This window comes from Neocloeon triangulifer, unplaced genomic scaffold (genome assembly GCF_031216515.1).
Source record: "Neocloeon triangulifer isolate White Clay Creek 2 clone unplaced genomic scaffold, ASM3121651v1 ptg000002l, whole genome shotgun sequence".
NCBI lineage: Eukaryota > Metazoa > Arthropoda > Insecta > Ephemeroptera > Baetidae > Neocloeon > Neocloeon triangulifer.
Window position 1 is genome coordinate 4959821 of NW_026775545.1, and position 22106 is coordinate 4981926.

The following is a 22106-nucleotide window of genomic DNA, read 5'->3' on the forward strand; positions in this document are numbered from 1 at the left end:
AATTGGAAAAACCTTTATTACTTTGGCTTATGCCCGTAATTAATATAAGAAGTATTTCATAACAAAAGGTGTGCATGGCGCAGGTGTCGGGCGACCTTAATTGCAAGCAGGTCATTCTTGAATGGCGTTGAGTGGCAGTGACAATAAATCGCAGCATTCGGTTTAAGTCTTCAGTTGCGCTTGCTCGCTGTTTATCGCTCAAACACGTCAGTAAGCGAGAATTTGAATGGCATTATTCCAGCCATCGCTGAATCTCTTTCAGTTTAGTTGGAGGATTTTATTTTTATAAAGCAATTATTTTTATTTTAAAGGATTTTGAAGACAAAAAACTGCGTTTTTAAAATTTAAAAAAAAAATCACAATGTTTTTATTTATTTATTGCGATATAATACAGTTGGTCCGCAGTAAAAAAAGCGTTTCAAGCTCTTCAAAATGGCAAGGCAGTTGACTATATAAAAATTACTCAAAAAGTATATAAAAAGTTATGTAATAAATAAAAACAGAAAATTAACCATCAAAAGTACTGGCACGTCCCTATTTAATTCGCAAGCATTTTTTTAGCCTTCTTCCTCGGTGCTATCCTGCTTGAGGATTTTCTTGAAGGAGAATGGCGCGAACGCGTAGCCCTCGCCTTGATAGAACTTGCTCATAAACTCGACCCTGGGCGGAGAAAAGAATGCGATAAATTATTGGTGACTCAAAAAAAAAAAAAGAATGGATTCAAATACGTACCAGTGCAAACGCAAAGTGTGCAAAAAGGCGGACAAGCCTTCCATTAGCACCAAAATGGCAATGGTCATGCCTGCCCATGCTGCAAATATTAAGAATATGGCAATGGCTCCAGGGTAACCTTTAAAGGTGAAGCCGATTTTCAAAACTTTGGTCCAAAGCACCTCAGATAATTCTGTAAAAATAAATAAATAAATGATAATATTTCATGTTTTTTGTTGAAATGAAAGTAAAATAAATATAAAATAAAGCGTAGGTTTCATTATAAAAAATTAGATTTTTTGTCACTTACGAGAGTGGGCCAAAGAGAGAGCCCAAAGGCGAAGGTATGAGGCCGTGTGGGACACGGTTGACAGCACATACTCTATAGTGTGAATACTTTGGTGGACCATCTCCTCGCCAAAGGAGAACTCTTCTTCGTCCCCATGGTCGCCGTGACCGCCCGAGGCCGCGGTCTTCTTCTTCAAGTTCAATCCGATCTCCTCGGTCAGTTCGATGCCTTGCGGGTTCTCGTGACCACTCAAAGACGCCTGCACATAATTATCAATTTTATTGCCTCAATTAATCGCGATTTTTCTCAGAAGTGGTCAAAAAACAAGGAAAAGTTCAAAAGAAAATATAAATCAAATCAGACTCACTCTCTTCTTCGTCCGGGAGTTTTTGATCGACAGATAGATCGGTTTGCCAAAAAGCATCAAAGGCACGCATGCCAGGGCGGTTAATAGGAATCCCAATTGAATTTCGTACTGAAAATTTTGAAAAATATAAAATCACTTAAAAGAAATCAGAATTTATGGGAAGACAGAAATTACAGTAATTTATATGCCACTGTCTAACTAAATGTAAAAGATTATCGTAAAAAAATTAAAATATAAACGAATGAAAAATTAAATAAAATCAGACTATTAAATTACAAAAAATAAGCACAATTTTTTATTTTGTGCAAAAAGTTTTTATTTTTTATTTGTTAAAGCTATTTTGTTTAATTGAAAAACAATGGTAATTTTTCATCTCTCTTTTTGCAATAAACAATTAAATTTTTTATTTTTGATAAAATAATACCCAGAGATATGTTGATGATTATTACTTAAAACAAAATAATGCCAGTCTACCTGATATGGGAACATGAAAACTGACTCGCAGCCGGGTAGAGGATCAAGTTTTGACTGGAGCATCATGTTGATAAAAGTGATGAGAATGGAGGGCGCGCACCCCGGCGTCCATTTTTGCACTGTTAAAACGTTATTAAAATATTTACATACAGGCGTCAGGAATCAAATTTATTTCTAATTACCATCAAACGGCCCATACAGCCACCACTTGATGATCATCATGAAGGCCATGTATGCAAACAGCAGCACCAAAAACAGAAGCTGCGGCACGAACTCAAGCAGAATGTACATTTTGTTGTTGTAATATCTGAAAATCTGCATTTAAGACATTTTGCAAATTAATTTTGGTTTTTTTAAGTACCTGTGATTCACGACACTGAGGCACACACCGAAAATCATGTGCACCACGCCAAAGATGATGGACATCTTCATCTTGTACGAATTGAGGAAGATGATTTTGTTCTCTGCCAACTAATTGTAAAATGTAAATTTTAGCAAATTTTAAAATTTACAAAATTAATTTTTACCATCCAAATAGGATCGATTCCAAACGGATAGGGAGTGTCTTGGTACGCCTCATAAGGGTTCAGCTCAAGATTTTCGTTATCTTGCAGTGTCGACTCATTGTAGGGATTAACCCATCTCGATCCGAGGATGTTCATTCCTCTGGAGAGAAAGTCGTTGTAAATGAAGCCGGTGTAGATTGAGAAAACTCCCATCATCAGAATAATGTAACGGCCGCCAAACAGGATATTCCAGAACTGAAAATGTGTCATTTAGTCTAGAAAATTGCTGCAGAAATTTAAAATTTGGATTTACTTCACTGCTGGTTTTGATTTTCATCAGACTTGTCTCTTTGAGCACCATCCACAGTCCGAAAAGTGCAACAATTATTCCGTGGCCGACGTCGCCAAACATCACAGCAAACAGGAACGGAAAGGTCACAATCGTGTACAGGGCTGAAGAAAAAAAAATTAGTTTCACTGTCATTTAATCACATTTAAAATGAATTATAATTAAAAAGTATGTAAAAATGAGCATAGAGAAAAAATATTCAATTAAAATTTTTAGTTTTTCCAATAAAATAAATTTAGGAAATAATTTTGTTGTAAAACGTTATATTTGATAATAATTTTTTATTAATCAGAACTGTTTTTCAACTGTAATCCTTGACTTATTGTGCCTCAGTAAAACGCACCAGGATTGACTTCGCGATAGGTCGCAACTCCGTAGGAATCGATCAATTTCTGGAAAGCTTTGGTGAATTTGTTGGTCCGGTTGTACGTGGGAGGCACCTCGTCCGTATCAATCACCTGCAGAAACGAGGGGATCGAGCTGCCCACCTCTCTCTGCGAAAACAAGTCGGGCCAGTGTTAGATTCGCGATAAAAAAAAATCATTTGTTATTCACTTTTGCGTAAACAAAGCTAACCCACTGCCCGGAGCATAGAAAAGAAAGAAACTCACGCTGCCGTCAGCCAGGGCCTGGCGAACCCTTTGGAGGTCAAGCATGGGCACCCAGCACTCGCCGATCAGGCACTTCTGGGTCACGTCCATGTTGAACATGTTCAACGAGTGGTAGATTGCTTTGATTTTGCGAACCATCACCGTCCACATGTGCAGGTCTTTAGCCGCGCTTGTCAACACCCTCAACCTGTGGTCCTGCGTTTGATTCAGGACCTGGAATAAAATTCATAAATGATGGAGATAAATAAATACAAAATTTTTATTGAAAGTAGGGATAGAGAATGAATGTAATTTTTCAACTTATTTTCCAGAAAATAAGTAAAGCCTAGATTTGCCTATTATGTGTATTATTGAGTTAAAAACGAGGTTTTAAAATCACCTTATTTGATGAACCTATTTTCACCTATTTTGAAACTTTAAATATCAATAAATTTACTGAATGCTAAACAAAATTAGCGTACCTTCATTCGAGCAAACGGGAATCACAAAATTTGATTAAAGAATTATTTCTCAAATTGAAAATTAATTGTATTATATTTACTTTTACCTATTTCAACTGAAAAATCATCTAATTAAAATATCCTATTCCAGCAAAAAATTCCTATATGTACCAACTTTCAATTTTAAAGTAAAAATAATAATGGAAGAATGTAATTTACAAATAATGAAATTCTTCCTTGTATTAGGTTCCATACAAAAATTTTCTTTTTTACTTTATTTTAAGGCAAAATATGAAGTTTGAAATCAACAGTTTCTCTCATAATAAGATAAAGTGTATAAAATTCAAGTTAATTAAATTTGATAAATAAGAAAACACCAAATAAAAATAAATTATTGATAAAAACAACAATATAAATAACTCGTAGATAAAAAAAAATTGCTAGTGGCATACTGTGTTGCACATTATAATTGATTTATAACTGAATTAAACTATAATATCGCTGCAAACCAGTTTCACTTCAAAGTCGTTGTTAATTTCTACTATGATAGATAGAAACAAAGCAGCAGTATCAGTTTCACAGTGCTCTACATTTCACCGTCATATTGCGCTGCAGCTTTAACTAGTAATTAAAGCGTCACTGCGGCGATTGTGTGTTAATTTTTCGCGCAAACGCTCAGCCATGAGCCTAACTTATTAATCATAACTCCAATTATTAACCATATATAAAAGAAATACGATTGCGAAAATCGTTCTATATTTACCATGGTGAGGTCCGCCAACCTGGTGCGCACTCCCTCCAAGGTGGCCGCCCTTTCCTCGGGCTGGTGCGGGCAGGGGTAAATCGAGGCGTGGAATCCGGCGCACACCTTGCGAACGCGTGACTTGAGCTGATCGCCTTGGAAAAACGCCACGAACACCGTCTTGTAAATTTGGTGACCCTTTCGAGAAAGAAACGAATCGTAATAAAAAAATTAATCAGAGCTGCGACACTTTTATGTGCGACTGTCATTCTTTAATTTTCAACATTAATCACTAGCGGCTTCTGAATTCGAACCGGTTCTCTGTCCACGTGCAAGTTAAATAAGACCACTATCAATAATTAGTTCAAAAACGGTGCTAAAATTTGATGCGATCAACACATCTTAATTTTAAATTATATTAATTTAAAATGTAACATTGGTGAAAATTTTAAATTAATATAATTTAAAATTAAGTTTTAATTCATCTTTTTTACAATTAATAATTAAAATTTAGAAAAGGTTGAATAAAAAAAAAATTGAAATTTAATATGCTTACTGTGTTTGGGTCTTCCAGGGGCTCGGGAAGTTCTGCTTGCCTGAGGAAAACGTTTCCCCTAGAAATGCGCCACAGCATCCTTTCAAAGGCTGGTACTCGCTCCCTTTCAATCACTCCGGCTACAAAGCTGCCAATTAAAATTAATTAATACCACTTTTAACTTCCACTGTTTTGTCCCCCCAAATCTTTTTGATGCAAAAACTCACCCCAGTCGAGCTCTATTTGACGGTTGGCCGCCCTCCTCGCCAATCAGTGATTTTCCCGATTCGCCCAGAGCGCTGCTCTCTTGCTGAAATTGGGCGAAAACTTACATAAGCTGCAAACCAAGTTCCAATTTCAAACGCACCTCGTCAAAGAAGCCTTTCGTCTTCTCCAGCACGTGCCGCAGCTCCGTCAACTCCAGAAAATTGTTCTTTAAGTTCACCGCGTTCTGACTAACTTCCATCAACTCCGACTCGGTTTTCTCCAAATGAGCCTTCAAATTAACAAAATGCCAATTAAAAACGTGGAAATTATAGAAAGAGAGAAGATTGGATTATAACGTTTCGGAAATTTTCGTTTTTTTTCTGGCTTTCTTAACTAGAATTGGTTTTGTAAAAATAGAAGTAAAAAAAAAATTAATGTTTCATCACATTTAAAAAAATTGAATTTTAATTTGTTAGTTGCACTTTATCTTAATATATTTTTATAGAAAAATGCATTATTTTATTTTTTTAAACTCAAATAAATTCTCACCTCAAGATCAGTTGACTCTCTTGGGTTGGGCACCTTTGTCTCGGTGGGGGCTTCGGGCACGCTGAACCCGTCTTTGATCATTTCCGCGTGGATGTAGCGCAACTTCCTCTCGAGCTCATCGTGCCTTCGCACCTCGGCTACGAATTTCCTCTGGAAGCTGCTCACGTCCCCATTCAGCTGCAGAACAGATGAAATTGAGTTATTTCGCATGATTGCATCCAGTTTTCGATCGAGCGAGAGCGAGACAAATGAGATCAATAAAAGGAAATGGTGTTGTCGCGTTAAAAAAGATTAAGGTGCCGCTTTGCGTCTCAATCTGCTTGGATTATTTTTCATTTGGTGCTAAAATAAAGCCACACAAAAATCACTTCAGAAAACATAAAGAGACTAATTTAGTTATATTAATTACAGAAAAACTTTAAGAACATTGAGATAAATGGACCATTTGGTAGACATATTTTTGCATTAGGTTAATAAACCTATTTTTAGACAATGAACAATACAAATGTTTTTCAACCATTTATGATATATCTGTCATTTTTATTCATAGACTGATTATTAAAATAATTAGGTTAATTAATAAATAATTGGTATTTTCCCCGTTTTGCTATATTTTGTTTTAAAGCTTTACAATTCAGGAAACATATGGATGATTGAACTGTGTCGGCGTCACAGTCACGAGCGCTGGTTGCGAAATCCCTACAAAAAGAGACTTTGATAAGATAAGTGCAGTGATAATTTCTCCCTCATAATTACAAGAGATAGAAGACCATGATTATTGAAAAACACGACTATCCGTTGCATTCCAAATTCTAGCAGATGTCACTTTCAAGTCAATCTAAATTTCAAAAGTTATTCGCAGTTAAATTACTTTTTTAATTCAATATAAAAAAACGTACCATTTTTTGCATTGGCAAAGGTGGCAAAACACATCAATCGTTTGATGGGTGATTGGCAGCCGCACGTATAACATTAACATTTCAAGCCCACGCTCGTGATCTGGGTAATTGAATTGGTCCTTATTATACACATTATCTTGCTGCAGTCGCGAACCACAAACTAATTGAAATCTCCGGGCGATTGTTGCCAATTAAATTGTCCGTCAACGCGCCGTTTCATTTGACGGAAATTTAGCGGTCGTGATTTTGCAAAGCGGACGCAGCGTAGTAAATGATATTTCCAAGTGAGAGTTAGTTTTTTTTACGTCGAGTTTTTTCGTCACGGCAAATACAATGGACGTAATTATAGTCGATTGAGAGTCGCCCTGCATGGGTCCGACGAAAAGGGCTGTCGATTGTGTTCGACGAGAGAGCTTATCGCTCGCACACGTCCGTCTTGAGAGATGCGAATGGGACGTCTATAGCAAGAAACACCATCAAGGCATAATTTATTTCGTCGTCCCATAGCAAGCAGCTCGTTTGACCCGCGGTGATCCCGAGAAAGTAACATCCTTGGACAAAAAGATTCGTTGCAGGGAAAGGGACACACACATACAAAGAGCTCCAAAATAAAGCCGATTGTATGGAAATTTCATCTCTCTCGCTTTACGAAATATAAATTATAGGTTGAAAATTAAATGGGACATGAGCTGCTTTGCATAATTTTATATTTGCAGCGAATTGCAAACTTTAACAATAAAGAGTGCATGCATTTTTGTAGTTTAGCAGAAAGTTTATCTGTAGAGTTGACTAAAAAACTATTTCCGTTCTGACATCGATGCAGCGTCATACATCCTGCAGATAATTTTGGATAAAAAAACTATGAGCTCAAGAAGTGGTTTTGCAAAAGGAACGAAGCATAATTACTTCTTAGGGGGCTCTTGATGACTGTAGATTCAGAAGATGTGGCCAGTGACCACCAATCAAAGGTTTTTCAGCTTCAAGTAAAAATTAATATCATTTGTAAATTCTCATCTTCTAGTTATTGTTGTATTGATCTGAAATCGCTATCACAATTAAAATTTTATTTTATACTCTTTTAATTCTTACAAAAGGGTAAATTTCCAAAACTTATGTGAAATATTCATTAAGGAATAATGATGTTCATGGAGATAAACGTTGTTAAAAGGAAAACCCAATCGTTTACGTCATGATACTTAAGGGAACGGAAATAATGTGGGTATGAAAATGTTTTTCTTATTATATTTTGAAAAAAAAGGGAAAAACAATTTACCAACAACTTTGATCACTAAAGACAATTTCTAAAATGAATGGTACAAAATTATTAATAAAAAGCTTTTATGCAAAAAATTGATTTAAAATTCTTGATAAGCGTTGAATCTTCTCGCCAGTTTTTGCTTAAATTAAAAAAATTTAATTTGAAACTGTGATATAATTTCTTTTGGAATTGACAACTCCTTTGATCGACAGGCGTTACACGAACTAATCCACACGCCTGGTTTGCCTTTTGCGTCACGTGCAGATTAAAAACAATCCATTTCCCTGGCCGATCACTTGATCGACAGCCGGTCTTTATTCAATCGGACAGCGACAGGCAGGCGAGTGTTGTTTTGGTTGGCGAAATTTAATTTTCACCAGCCAGTCCCATCCCGTATGGTAATGGCCACCTACGTGAACAAATAAACCTTAATTTTCTCGCGTGAAAATAATTTGAAAACGTTTTCCACGCAGCCTGCATCTGGAGCGACTGTATCTCTCTGCATAAATTACTAAAGTGGAGCGCGCAGGCTGCCGCCGTTTGTTATGTATCACTACTATTATGATAAATGTCCGGCAATTTGCAAAAGTAAAGAGTCTTGTTGCACGCCGAACACGACGCCGGTGGAATGTTTGGGCTCTCGAAAGGGGCACCTGTCTGCGTGTCGTGCGTTATATTGGCCACAATAAAAGCAATCGCGGCGCGGGATCCATAAAAATGCTGTTTTTGCAAGCAAGGAACAAGACCAATATGCTCACTGCTGACCAACATTGGAAAGTTTTGGCGAACATTTCGTTTCAAATATAACATCACTTACTGCGATTAACTTACTTTTGAACTTACTTTTGTGGGTTGCAAAAAATACTTGTTGCAAAAAGCACTGCAGAATTAAATATAATGATACTAATAAAGAACTTAAAACTGCCACTGTTTATGTTTCTTTATTAAATAAGGAGATGGTTAAAAACAAAAACAAGGAAACTCTAGATAAACTAAATTTTTAGGTCAATTATACTGGTTTAGTCAATATTAAACCAACAACAAAAATGATATCTGAAGTGTATTTTGCTTGTCCTGCCTAATGTTTATTGAAAAATTGAAATTTGAACATTTGAGTTTAATTTTGATACAAATTTAATTCATCATAAAAGTATCCTTAACTTTGCAAAAAATTGCCAAGGCAAATTATTAAGTACAGATTGATTTGAATTATTGAATATATTAATTTATATCAACGCTGATTAACTAATCTTTCTCGTGACTGAAACTATGTTAAGTTTCTTATAAACAAAATTTGATTGAAAAATTCAAGTTTTTAATTATTTAATAAAAAAGTTTAAAATTCTAAATCATTTAATTTTGAAGTTAAATATTAAAATAAAATTTTAAGCTACACATATATATGAAGCTTGTTGTGTTATAAATTTAATGGTCATTCAATGAGTCTCTAAAATTTAACATTTCAAGTTAAAACTTTTTACTCTTCGTCTTTAAAATTTTAACTATGTAAATTTAAAAATCTAATGTTAGTAAACAATTAATGATAGCTAGTGGAAAAATATAAAGAAATGCACGTGTTTTTCAATCAAACATATTTAGGATGAAATAATCTTACGTCTCTGAGCTGGACGACCCCCATTTCGCCGAGCTGGGCGATGGAGGTGTAGGCGGCCTCTGGCTGCAGAAAGAGCTGGCACAGGACCATCTCTTCGCTGCGGAAGAAGTTGCCCATGGTGTCGGCGACGGTGTTCGGTCCAATGGGTATGGGTCGGTGTTGGCCGAGTGAGAGTCTCCTCAGCACTGACTGACTGGCCGGAGCGAAAGAGCCGCGGTGATCAAGTAAAGCTCAGCAGCCTTCGCTCCATCAAACGCACGCCTCACTCGCTCACACACACGCACTTATCTCACCTCAAGCAGCCGCGCTTATCGCGAATCGTCCATTCCACGTTCGATTTAAAAATTTAACCTGGCGGCCTAATGAGAGGCAATTAGCATAAATCACTCGCTCGGCTCGACCAATTTCAACCTTAATTTTTATCGCGTATTTGGCACTTTCGCAATCGGTGGAATATTTTTAACGTGTCGATCTCGACTGATTTGATTGCATTCAGGTTTTTTTTAAATATATTGCAGCATTATTGTTGAGAAATTTCGAGTCATTCAATTCCGAACGCCACTTTCAATCGTTTGGTTTTTTTTACAAACTTAACCCAAATACTCTGCGTACAGATGGCACTCCGCGTCGAGATGTTAATGAGTATTAATTAGGTCGCATTTAGTTAAGTGTGCAGCCGCATAATGAAAAAGGTTGATGCAGTGCAGGCCTTGCCCATAATTTATCCTTGTTGCGCTCTTGTGCTGCACATTTGGCCGCCAGAAGGGCAATGGAAAAAGCTGCATCGGTGCCTATTGACACCTGTGGCGGCAACTTATCAAAGATCTGGAATGCACGTGCTCTAACGGGGAATGAACTTATTGTTCGCTTCAATTAATGCACGCGGCTTAATTTAATGCCATAAACTTTACTTTTACTTTTTCTGCATTTCAAATCAAAGGTTTTTTATTTCTAAGGTTTGAAAAAAATAGCGATTAATGAATTTAATTCAAATTGCTCCATTATTGTTATACATAAAAATAAAGAATAAAAATGGATGGGAAAACACAGTTTTTAAAGACAAGATATAAAGTGGAAAGAATTTTTCCAAAATAGTTTGAATATCAGTTCCAATTTAGTTGAAATGTTCTTTTTTTTTACCAATTATTTGATTGAAAAAAAAATATATATTATTGAAGATACCTAAATTAACTATCAAGATCATTTTAAAAATTTGCGCAAATTAAGTAATGCTCTAATTTCTAATAATGATAGTAATTTATTGAAAATTAAAAGTTTTTTACTCAAAAATGTATATATATTATTTGTTCCAATATTGCAACAGACTTAATTTGCAAGAGAAATAAACTTTTAACTGGCAAAACTTCTTGCAAGAATGATCTGGCTAGTATAAATATTAAATAAAAATTGAGAAATGTTCTCATTTTGCATAACTATGCAGAATAATGATGATTGGAAATTTGATTGCCAGGAGAGATACAAGAACAGAAAATTGAAAATAATGTATAAAGCTGAAATGTATTTTAATCATGCCACATAAATTTATCATCAAAAATAATTACAGTCGTATAATTAACATCAATTCTTCCTTCCCCCATCGTTAGTGTCAACTGGTCTAAATATACGTCTGTAAGCCAGAATTATATTTTTGACATGTGCGACGTCATGAAATGTAAACGTCATACCTCTCTTTGCCTCACAGTGGAATTTTCTCTTGTTTTCCACCAAGCAAGGGATTTCTGTTTATTTTCCTTTGGGGTATGTCTGTTTACATGTGAACGCTCTTTTATTTCCATCTCAAATTTCCTGCACGTTCCGAGAAGGAAAAAAGGGTAGATTTTCGGCAGAAACACAATTAGCCAGGGACGGTGGCGGACGAGATGCAAATTGGGCTAATTTTGGCTTGCGCTGGCAGTGCCGAGGTCAGCGCAGGAAAAGGGCAGGAGGGGGGTGCGGCTGCGGCATCGGGACGGGGGTGCGGAGATCGATAGGCTGGGGCGGGCTGAGCAGAAAAGAGCGAGAGATAGAGTTAGTCGCAGAGAGAATCGTTTCGATGCAGCAGCACAGAAGGCGCAACAGCCTCGTCGACCCACAGGCGGCGGTGCTGCTATCGATTCAGGCACGCCGTGCGCCCGTGTGTCAGTGCGAGTAGTGTCGGAGCATTCGCCGCCGCCGCCGCCGACACAAAACGCAGACCCTCATTCGGAACATTTAAAATAATCAGCCATGCACCTGCGATAGCGCCAGGTGGGCTCAGCCGTCAGCCGCCCGCCGCCGCCGCCGCTCCTCGCCTGCCAACAGGTGCAACAGGTCCTTCTTCCGAGGGCCGATATTGTTCCGGTGAGTGACTATTGCCACCCCCGACCCCAGCTGTGCAGGCTCAACCCGTGCGTAAACCGCCGAAATCATTTACAGTGGTGTCGCATCCGGGCCCTTTGCGCCGTCAATTGACTCGTCCGATCTCTTCTGACGTGGTCGGTTTTGGCGCGGAATCGCTCGATAGGGGTGAATTAAAAATCTTTCATTTTTTGTAAGGCAAAATATGATACAGGTTAAGAAGTTTTTCTATCCACTTAAAAAAGAAAAAATAAATATGATTTAAAACAAAACCCTAATCAGGGAATTAATTATGTAGAAAAAAAAGAGGGAAATAAAATAGGTTTTCTGCAATTAAAGAAGTACCTTATTATTGATATAGCGTAACTATGCTTTTCCAAAAAATAAATTGAAAGAAATGTAACCAAAAATTATATATATCATTAGCAATTCATTAACGCTGTGATTCTAAGGAGTAAAAAAAATCTGAAAACGGAGTGATTTTATTCATACATATTTATTTTTTACTATTAATTTTCATTCGATTGAAAAACTTGTAATCACCATTCCTTCAATTGACGTGGTGGATGGAGTATTTTTGGTCGAGGAAGTTTGAGCAAAATCTACCCTTTTCGTCCGACAATTCAATGTTTCCCTCTCAAGTACAGTTTGGTTTTTTTAAATTTAAATAGTTTTTACAAATAAACACAATAAAATGCTAAATCTTTTGTCAAACGTTTATTTGCAATCTTTATTTTAATAAAAATTAGTTAAATAAGGCCGTCAAATATTTGATTCTCATTTATTTATATTTTTTCTCATCTTGGTTTCATTAGATTTTCCTCTATAAAATATTAAAATAGTTAAGTATACTGACTACACTGGTTATAAAGTTATGGTTATAAAGTTAACGATTCGCTCGTTTTACATTCTGATGAAATCTGTGTTCCACACTGATGTGAGAGATAACTCGGTTATGCACCCCGGTCGGCACGGGTGAACAGCGTGTTGCATAATCGCTCAACCCCTTTTTCACTTTGACTTCTCTCGCGTGTGCTTAGTTTTATTCTAATCTCCGCTTCTGCTTGTAAATTAGAGTTCTGAATTACAACAGCTCGTACTTCTCGCTCTCGGCAACCTTGTTTTATATCATGGACCACAGGGGTGCTGTATAGGACACACTCCCAGAGGGAATACGCTCGGATTGCTTGTAGCAACTCGGTGCCACGTAGCTGCAGAGATTGCAGCGTTAATTCAAACTGACGATGAATTATTACAATCCGCCTGCGCTGCGTGTAGAGTTTTGAAATCAAAATTTATAGGTCACTTTTTTGTGGTCTAATATTGATTTACTTTAAACAGACGTTCCAAAATGCATTTTAATAAAAAAAAGTATAATAAGTAAAATATTTTTACATAGAGGCCAATATTTCGCATTAACATGAAAATAATTTATTGTCTATAAAATTTCTTAATTAACAGTTAAATATAAAAAGTTTTTTAATTAAATAAAATTATTTAAAAAAAGCTTAATTTTATTCAAACTGTCAATTTTAAGAAATTTTGATTTAATAACTTCTAATTCAATTAAGTTAACTAACATTGTTTTCCCAATTAATCTCATGAGGAATTTCCACTACCTTGATTTATTGCAAAAAGATAAAGTACCGCCTACACAATTTCCAGAACGCTCTGCGTCAATTTGCGCGCATTTTTCCTTTTCTATCCCTTTTGGTATTGACAGAATGCGTGGGTTGTCGTTATATTTGGCGCCGCGTTCTCCTTTTTTCATTTGTATTCTCCCTCGATGTAGTCGGTCTACTTTTTTATTATCAGCATCTCTTTCGTCGTCGTCCTCCTCCCTCGCACACGGAGCATCACAACAACCACCAAGTGACGTCACCCCGCGCTCACAAAGTAGATGAGTCGTGCTGCTGCAGAATCCTCAGCGCAATATCCGTCCCTCCACTTGGGCTTATTTTTCACCTGTAAGAAGCTTTGCGAATAGATTAACTCCGCTTTCTTGCCGGAGGCAAAGTGCGTCGCCGTAATAAAAGAAGCGAAAATTGCTTTTCCGCCGTCGAGAGATCAAAAAGCCACTAAACCCTCTTTTACAGCCAAAATTAATTGCCTCTAAAAATTTTATCATTTTTTCTTCGCAGGGGCCACCCGAGTCCTCGCGATGGACTACGACTACTTGCTGAAGTTCCTGGCCCTCGGCGACTCCGGCGTTGGCAAGACGAGCTTCCTCTTCCAGTACTCAGATAACGTGTTCCACGAGAAGTTTATTTCGACGGTCGGCATCGACTTTCGGGAGAAAAGGCTGGTCAGTTTTCAAAGTGATGAGGAAATCTTTTTTGTGAATTAATATTTACTTTTTGGTGCAGATTTATAGACCACCTACAGAGGATGGGTTTCTTAGTCAAAGAGGTCAACGCATTCATTTGCAGCTTTGGGACACAGCTGGACAAGAACGGTAAAATGATTTATTTTCTGCTATGAAACACCCCAAATATTTTTAATTTTGATTTTTTTTAACATTATCTTTTCAATTGAAAGTAAAAATTTTAAACGGAATAACTATAAAAAATTTTAATAAAGGGGTGATTACAGATTGATTTTTTTTTTTGTAAATGAAAATCTTGTATTTGTCGTTCTAATGATAAATATAAATATGATCATTGCAGAGATTTTTTTTAATTCTTTCATGGGAATTCTTTGAAATTTTTCTCTGATTAGTTCCGTCTTAAACAATGAAAATTTCATCTAAGTCCATCTAACCAACTTCATATCTCACTACAATTATATTGAAAAAATTAATCAAAATTTACATTTGAGGCTTTAACGGAAAATTTCTCAATGCACAATTTTTGATAATACACCACAAGCCCCTTTTCATTGAAATTATTGTAAGTTTGATCATATAAATGTTACTATTTTGGAGATGAAAATTTTCAAAGTCAACAATCCAGCCTAAAGAAGTTGCTCCCAAAACGAATTAAACCGGCTGCGATGCGTAAAGACTAAATCGAGTTCTGAAGACCACTTCTTCCCTTGTGTGTTTATTCAACTCGGCTCTCTACCAGGGGTTTACTTTGAAGTGCGTTTTTCCTTTTTCCGCTTTCACTCTTCAAACGATCTATCTTCTTTCCACCCTCTGTCTAATCTCTGCGGAGTAAAAAGTTTTTTTTCCCCCAATTAGGTTTCGCAGTTTAACAACCGCCTTCTACCGCGACTCGATGGGATTTCTGCTCTTGTTTGACATCACCAACGAGCAGTCCTTTGTCTCCATCCGCAACTGGCTGGACCAACTAAAGGTAAGCATTTGTGCCAACACATGACTCTTTTTTTCTGCTCACGTAATACACACACTTCACTTGCGCACACACTTGCACTCTCAGCGCCCGTCGCCCTCGAGAGTTGTTTTCTTTTCATACACTTTTGTATCATTAGATTGTCCACGTCAAAAGCTTACACACAGTTTTGTTCATTTGTGCCAGACGCACGCTTACTGTGACGACCCAGATGTCATTTTGTGCGGCAACAAGGCTGATCTCGAGGAGGAAAGGGTCATCAGCGAGGAGCGTGCACGGGAAACTGCCAGGAGATACGGGTAAGAGGGAGTGCGAGTTTCATCTTTTATGCATGAATTCAAGACTGGTTGCAAAATATATGCAACTGTACAAATATAAGAGCTACATTATTAATTCATTAAAAATAATAAAGTTATAATTTTTCATTTTTATTTCACATTATGATATCTATGATGAAAAATTGCAAATGCTTTCATTTTTTCTATCAGATTTTCCTGCTTTTTAAAATTTTAAAAATTAGTATTATATAAGTCCTTAAATTTGTTATTATAAAAAAAGGTCATTGATCGTAAAAGAAATTAATATGAAGCTGTTTATGTTCATTGTTCATCATGAATGTTCTAGTTAAATTTTACATGCTGCTTTTTTTAAATTTTTATAATAATCAAAATATTGTATTTTCAGATTGGTTTATATGGAAACAAGTGCAGCCTCAGGTCAAAACGTTGCCAAAGCCGTGGAGCTTCTGGTGGACATGGTGATGAAGCGCATGCAGCACTCATTGGAACAGCCACCTTTTGTCAGAGGGAGTCGAGGACTTCCTCGACCTGGTCAGGACCTCAATGACTGGAGCTCCGAGAATGGAGAAAAGTCGCGCTGTTCTTCGTGCTGAACAATTCCCTCTTAACAAGTGACTCCACCCTGACTTGTATGATAATGATTTCCCCTGCTTTAACGGTAAGACTTAAATATTGTATAATTATTTAGAATATGAATCAAACTTGTGAAGCAAAATATTCATGTATTCTGCAACTTTTGTTGTGTTGAAAAGAAAATCAATTGAATAAATATCAGGCCAAATTTTATGTTGTTGGTGTGACAGTTGAAGAGCTTTAAAAGTAAATTCATACGTATTTGTATATTTGTGTGAATTGATGAAGTGTTGTTTGAAATATTTGTACTAAACTCTAATACATGCATTTAAATTTAAATAACCTTCTCAACTACTTGCACTTGAAAAAAAATCTGAAATTGAGGTGATACATAGTTGAACAAGAACCAAAATGTGCCCTTTGTACAAAGAAGCATTTAAGAATATATTAAAAAATATTAAAAACCGAAATTAATAGTATATATAAATATTAAATAACTCGGAAATTTTTAAGAGCTTCAAAAAATTCCTTACGCAAATTCATAATCAATCGAAAATTCTCAATTAAAAGAATTTAATTTAAGCCTCTTTTATATCAATTTATTTGAAATTCTTAAAGTATGGAGCAAAACGTTCCACACTAACTTCAAGGACATTCCATTAAAGTTAAGAAACTGCTGAAGCGCTGCCACTGCTGGTTTATAGTATTTAAATGATCTACTCTTGAAACTCCCCTGTTTCTCTTCCGGCTTATTCTGCGCCTCGTCTTACCTCCTTGTTAATCCTTTTCTAACACTAATGAAGAATAATTATTCTACTACTAAAAAGCTTTACTTAAGCTGCTCTTGAAAATAAATTCTTCACATTAAAATTCCAAAATGATATTCAATTTAAGGCTAAGGCACTTTACTGTGCTATCCAACTTCTCAATTTTTTGGCATTTCATAATTAATCCAAAATATATATATATGGACTGTTTTCATGCATGCATATCAATTTATTACATGTTGTATTGCGCAAGAATTCTCAAAAAAATTTTTAGAGAATGTTCGATCTGCTGCTAATTTTTGACAAATTATGAAAAAATATACTATAATATACACTTGTTGCTATTCCGACTCTATTTATCTGAAAACTTATGAACTCTGTGAAGTCAGCAGCATCATTTTGATTGCTGCTTATCCTGTGAAAATATACTATATATTATACTGTGTGGATTATTTAATTGAAATACATAAGATATGTAAAAATGCTATTATATACAAACAAAATGATGAACGGTGAAAAATAAAAGCCGCAATTATCTGCTGTATACAATGATCAAGAAATCAGTTTTTTTTATTTAAGGAAGTATTATTTTGTCTAGGAGAAAAAAAAATAAATACATTAACTTTCCCACTCTTGAGATCATTTAAATTTCACAATAAGTTTCCATCAGTGGGCAACGTCGCAAGGGAATTTGATAGATCCGCAAGCAAGTTTGGTGCGTCGGCCAAAATTGTCTCTTCGACGCACTGCAGCAGGAAGTTCTGCTCGTTTGAGGGAGGCGGGTTTGGACTGGCAGGAGCAGCTTCACCCTCAGTCAATTGTTGAAGGATGCGAAGGGTTTCCAGATCTTGAATTGGGCTGAAGGTCTGCATTTCCTCAGCACCAACAAACTGGTTTTGCTGACTGAGACCAAAAGCAGCGGTCTCGAAATTTGCTTCCAGCCCAAGATCGACTTGGATTTCAGGCATGGGGGCTGTGATGACTGCTGGCTCGTCTTGGTGTGCTTTCCGCGAGTGCTCTTTTAGATGCTTTTTTGTTTTGTACCTGCAGAAAATTTCAATCATGTGAATATTTTTAATTAATTCAACAATTAAATGTAAAATTTTTAATTATAATTAAAAGAAAGTACCTCTTATTGCATAGTAAGCAAGGGAACGGTTTGTCCTCAACATGATCTTTCAGGTGGCTGCCAAGACTAATCTTTGATTCGAACTGCATTTGGCAGATATGGCACCTGAAGCTGGCTGTTTCATTTGATGAATGTTTTTTCATGTGAGCGTTGAGAGAGTTTCGACGACGGTATGTTTTATGGCAAATATCACAAGCAAGTAGAGCTGCATTCGTGTTGTGCACCAACATGTGTGCCTAAAAACAGGTGTTAATTAAAAAAAAATATTATTAAAATTTTTTTTTAATAATTTTACCTTGAAGGTTGTACTGGAGGCAAACGTTTTGTCACATTTGTCACAATGATAAGGCCTGGTCCCGGTATGAAGAAATAGGTGCTGTTTGTACACATCCGATCGATGGAATCGTTTGCCACACGTCTGACAACAAAATCTTGGTTCTTCTAAGTGTTGTCGTTTGTGAGTAGAAAGTCTACTGGTTGTTTTAAATTGCTTCGGGCAAAACTTGCATGAGTATAGCTAAAATTAAAATAATGTAGATAATGAAATTTGATTTTTTTTGCATAGGTTTTCGATTGATAAAAAGCTACCTTCATGCCAGTCTTCTTTTTCTTAGCTGTTTCAAATCCGAGATGAACTTTAAGTCTATGTTCTTTTAGGTCCCAAGGGCTCTTGAAGTCTTTGCCGCAGGCGTCGCACAAAAAGTCTCTTGAAAATGAATGGCTGAGCATGTGCCTCTGCAGGTCATACTGCTTCACATATGTTTTCTGGCAAATGTTGCACGTGTGCAGACCTTCCTTTGTGTGCCTCCGAATGTGCAAAACTAAAGTTGTCCTCTGCCGGAATTGCGACCCACAAATGTCGCACATATGTTTTAGACCAACGATATGGTTCTGTTTAAATAATTATTTTTTATATATATGTGTTTGAAAATGTTAAAGTTTAAATATACCTGCTGGTGGATGTCCAATTTATATTTTGTGATGAAAGACTTTCCGCAGGTGTTGCAACTGAACGGTTTATTATTTTCATGCAGCTTCAGATGCTGTTGGAGGCTGAAGTTTCGTGCAAATTTTTTATTACAGATACTGCACTCGAATTTGGGCTCTTCGTGAATGACTATGTGTTTGTTCAGTTTGGACATGAGGGCGAATTTCTTTTGGCAGTGAGGGCAAGTAAATGGCAATGCTCCTGATAGAAATAATGCAAGTTATTATTATTATTTTTTTAATTTTATATTATATTACCAGTATGGAGAGCAAAATGAGCGTCTCTGTGAACCTTTTGTGTGAAGCCTTTGTGGCAAATGCTGCAGAAGAAATGCTTGTTGTTTCCGTGGCTGAGATTGTGTTTTGTCAGAGCTGCTCGAAAAGCAAAAGATTTTCCACAGATATCTAGATTTAAGTGAAATTAAAATTCTGCCAAATTTTAGTCCATTCAATAATTTACCACAGGAATGCGAATCTCCAGTGCTTAAATTGTGCTCTCGCAACAGGTGCGCCATCAACCCTTGTTTGGCTGCGTAGCATTTGCTACACAAATCACATTGAAACATTCGACGACCTGATAATAAAATCGATAATTTTGAAAATAAATTACTTAATATATTATTTAATATTTTTGATTAAATTGCAGTTAAAACTAATTAAAATACCTGAGTGGGCTTGAATGTGTCTCCGCAAATGAGCTTTAGTCGTAAACGTCTTTTGGCACTGCTCGCATTCGAATCTTGAAGGCTTTTCCTCGAACTCTTCCAACTTATTGCAGATTTCAGGAAAAACTGCTTGCTTCAGCAGAGTTGTCTCCACCTTGCTCTCTTTCTCAATCTCCTCTTCTTCAAAGTCATCGTCTAAGTGAAAATCGTCTTCTGGAGGTGCAGGAGACGTTTCTTTTGAGCTCACAAGTTTGTGAATTTCCTTTTCCAAACAACTTTGCTCCCAGTCTTGTATGAGAACCTATTAAATACAAAAGTTTAGTTCAGTATTTTTATTTAATGATGCAAATACCTTGATGTCCAGCATAATGCTATGGAATTTCTGTTTTGAAACATCATCGTACCACCCTGTCCCTTGGGAAATGTTGTCGCCGTGGGCAAAGGTGAGTGAATAAGTGCCCAGATATCCAACATCTTTGAACTGCACAGAAAACGTTAGAAATTTTAATTTGTTGTGATAAAATCCAAATATTAATTAAACATAAAACTGCATAAAACAATAAAGAGTAAAATAATTTTTAAAACTTTTAAATCTTAAAACTCACAAATGATAACAGCTCTGTGAAGAGTCTCAAAAGTGAGCTGGCTACCTCTGGATGCTGTGGCATTTTAAACGTTGCTGATCATCAAAGAGAATTTTCTAAATATATCAGAATGAAAATTTTAATTATTAAGTCATTAAATAAATATTAAATATCAATGATGATAAATAAGATAAACTTGTCTTCTGTTAAAAACCTTTTTAAGATCGATCGAAAAAATATATGTAATGAAGGTAGACTTATATTGCATAATTAAACTGATCACTTAAATCTTTTCAAAATTTGTATCCGACAATTTAAAATTATTCTGATAAATTTCATCAAAAGCATAAATATTAAAAAAATAAATAAAATACCAATTCTTCATTTTCCTCTGCTTTTTGCAGCGGCTTTTTGTTTTTGTTTAGATGCCCAGCCCACTTATTGGTATCACGTGATACGAAATTCGAGCGCTGATTGGTGCAGAGTGGCGCAAAGTTCCAAATCATATGATTCACCCTCTCGGATCTTTTTGTCGGTGTGTTTATTTTTGTCTGGGAATTTAACACTCAAGAATTCGGGTGTATAAACTTGTTGATTTTACAGAACGGCAATTTGTGATCAGAACTTTTGCAAAACTATTTCAAGAAAATTGAAGGCTTTTGTCGAGGTTTTATCCAAAGAGTCAGCCAGGTAAAGAAATTCTCGACCTAGAAATTTTCCCACACCGCGATGCAATTATAATGTTACGGCACGCAAGAAGGGACTATTTTTATATTTCTCATTGCACTCATCCGTGCCTTCTTTTCACAGTTCATTGGCTCGTTGAGACTCATTGTCCGTCGGTTGTTCGTGCGAGAAACAAGCAAGAGGATGTCGTTCGAGTACCACGTCCTTGTCCTTTGCACAGGAAGCGTCGCCTCCCTGAAGGTGCCTCTTTTGTGTCAGCAGCTCATGGCCCATGAAGTTCTTGTAAGGAATGTTCTTAATCCGAATTTTTTTGCATCAAAGCTTGAATTATTTTTAGGTTCGTGTGGTCGCCACAGACTCGGCGGCCAATTTCTTAGAGTGTGAGACTGAAATGCCAGAGGACGTCAAGGTTTTCAGAGACAAAGACGAATGGGCCTCCTGGAATAAGAGGGGCGATCCAGTCTTACACATTGACCTCATGAAGTGGGCCGACATGATGGTTGTAGCTCCGGCCAGTGCAAATACTCTGGCGAAATTAGCCAACGTAAATTATTTATATTTGAATTTAATTTTTTTTACATAATGGAATTTATTATTTATTTATTTTTCAGGGTCTTTGTGATAATTTAGCTACATGTGTTGCTCGAGCGTGGCCTCTTGGCAAAAAACCAGCCATTTTCGCCCCTGCCATGAACACAAATATGTGGAACCACCCAGTCACAAAGAAACAAGTCGAAACCCTCATCAGCTGGGGCTACTCAGAAATCCCACCAGTTGCCAAGCAGCTCATGTGTGGTGACAAAGGAGAAGGCGCCATGGCCGAAGTTGACACCATAATTGAAAAAATTATCACTTACAAAATAGAGAGAATCATGAGCGATTATTTCCACTGATTTTCATTTCCCCAAACTAACACCATTAACAAATTGTGCCTGTTTTGTGTGTGTGTGACTTTAATTCCCTTAATTTTATTACCTGAACCAAGGGTCCAAAACCAGTTTGTCTGCAGAGCATGACCTAGTCACCAAAAACCTTCCTTACGTAAGACTTAAAGTACCATTAAACTTTGAGGAAAACCTCCTGTGATACTTGATAATTGTTTATAAAACCATTATTTGAAAGTTTGATATCCCGTGAAGAATAAAATATCTGCTTAATCCTTAATTTTTTTTTTATTTAAATCCAATTGTAACTTGTTTACTTCACACAAAAAGTCGATCTGCTATTTATAGA

General features: G+C 36.4%; 4 protein-coding genes across 6 annotated transcripts in view; 2 read left to right on the forward strand and 2 right to left on the reverse strand.

The window, feature by feature from the left end:
* The window catches only part of LOC132205292 (ras-related protein Rab-27A), a 31979-nt gene extending 14579 nt beyond the window's left edge, over window positions 1–17400 (forward strand). Inside the window, exons 1-6 of one of the 3 annotated variants that reach the window (XM_059634257.1) lie at window positions 11606–11892; window positions 14031–14194; window positions 14256–14344; window positions 15071–15185; window positions 15369–15481; window positions 15867–17399. In XM_059634257.1, coding sequence (XP_059490240.1) covers window positions 14051–14194; window positions 14256–14344; window positions 15071–15185; window positions 15369–15481; window positions 15867–16074 — 669 coding nt within the window. In that variant the 5' untranslated portion in view covers window positions 11606–11892; window positions 14031–14050 and the 3' untranslated portion in view covers window positions 16075–17399. Of the gene's footprint in view, window positions 1–11605; window positions 11893–14030; window positions 14195–14255; window positions 14345–15070; window positions 15186–15368; window positions 15482–15866 lie in introns of those variants that run through there. The other 2 variants (XM_059634256.1, XR_009442683.1) reach the window with 2 other exon arrangements.
* Window positions 341–9833, reverse strand: LOC132205152 (V-type proton ATPase 116 kDa subunit a 1). The gene is made up of 17 exons (XM_059634047.1): window positions 9553–9833; window positions 5781–5957; window positions 5392–5520; window positions 5252–5334; window positions 5046–5172; window positions 4511–4687; window positions 3308–3520; window positions 3040–3190; window positions 2661–2800; window positions 2369–2602; window positions 2203–2312; window positions 2024–2148; window positions 1842–1960; window positions 1368–1475; window positions 1022–1259; window positions 733–904; window positions 341–660 (listed from the first exon to the last, which is right to left on the reverse strand). The coding sequence occupies exons 1-17, from the start codon at window positions 9667–9669 to the stop codon at window positions 558–560; spliced, it is 2523 nt and encodes an 840-aa protein (XP_059490030.1). The 5' UTR covers window positions 9670–9833; the 3' UTR covers window positions 341–557.
* Window positions 17354–20676, reverse strand: LOC132205289 (zinc finger protein draculin-like). Its single transcript, XM_059634252.1, has 11 exons — window positions 20561–20676; window positions 20208–20302; window positions 19955–20083; window positions 19603–19903; window positions 19398–19511; window positions 19196–19342; window positions 18901–19139; window positions 18539–18841; window positions 18246–18467; window positions 17951–18186; window positions 17354–17865 (listed from the first exon to the last, which is right to left on the reverse strand). The coding sequence occupies exons 2-11, from the start codon at window positions 20268–20270 to the stop codon at window positions 17472–17474; spliced, it is 2148 nt and encodes a 715-aa protein (XP_059490235.1). The 5' UTR covers window positions 20271–20302; window positions 20561–20676; the 3' UTR covers window positions 17354–17471.
* Window positions 20677–20717: 41 nt separating this feature from the next.
* On the forward strand, window positions 20718–22031 carry LOC132205295 (phosphopantothenoylcysteine decarboxylase). The gene is made up of 4 exons (XM_059634262.1): window positions 20718–20876; window positions 20997–21155; window positions 21211–21417; window positions 21485–22031. Exons 2-4 carry the CDS (start codon window positions 21057–21059, stop codon window positions 21764–21766), a joined length of 588 nt encoding a protein of 195 aa, XP_059490245.1. The 5' UTR covers window positions 20718–20876; window positions 20997–21056; the 3' UTR covers window positions 21767–22031.
* The last annotated feature ends 75 nt before the right edge of the window (window positions 22032–22106 follow it).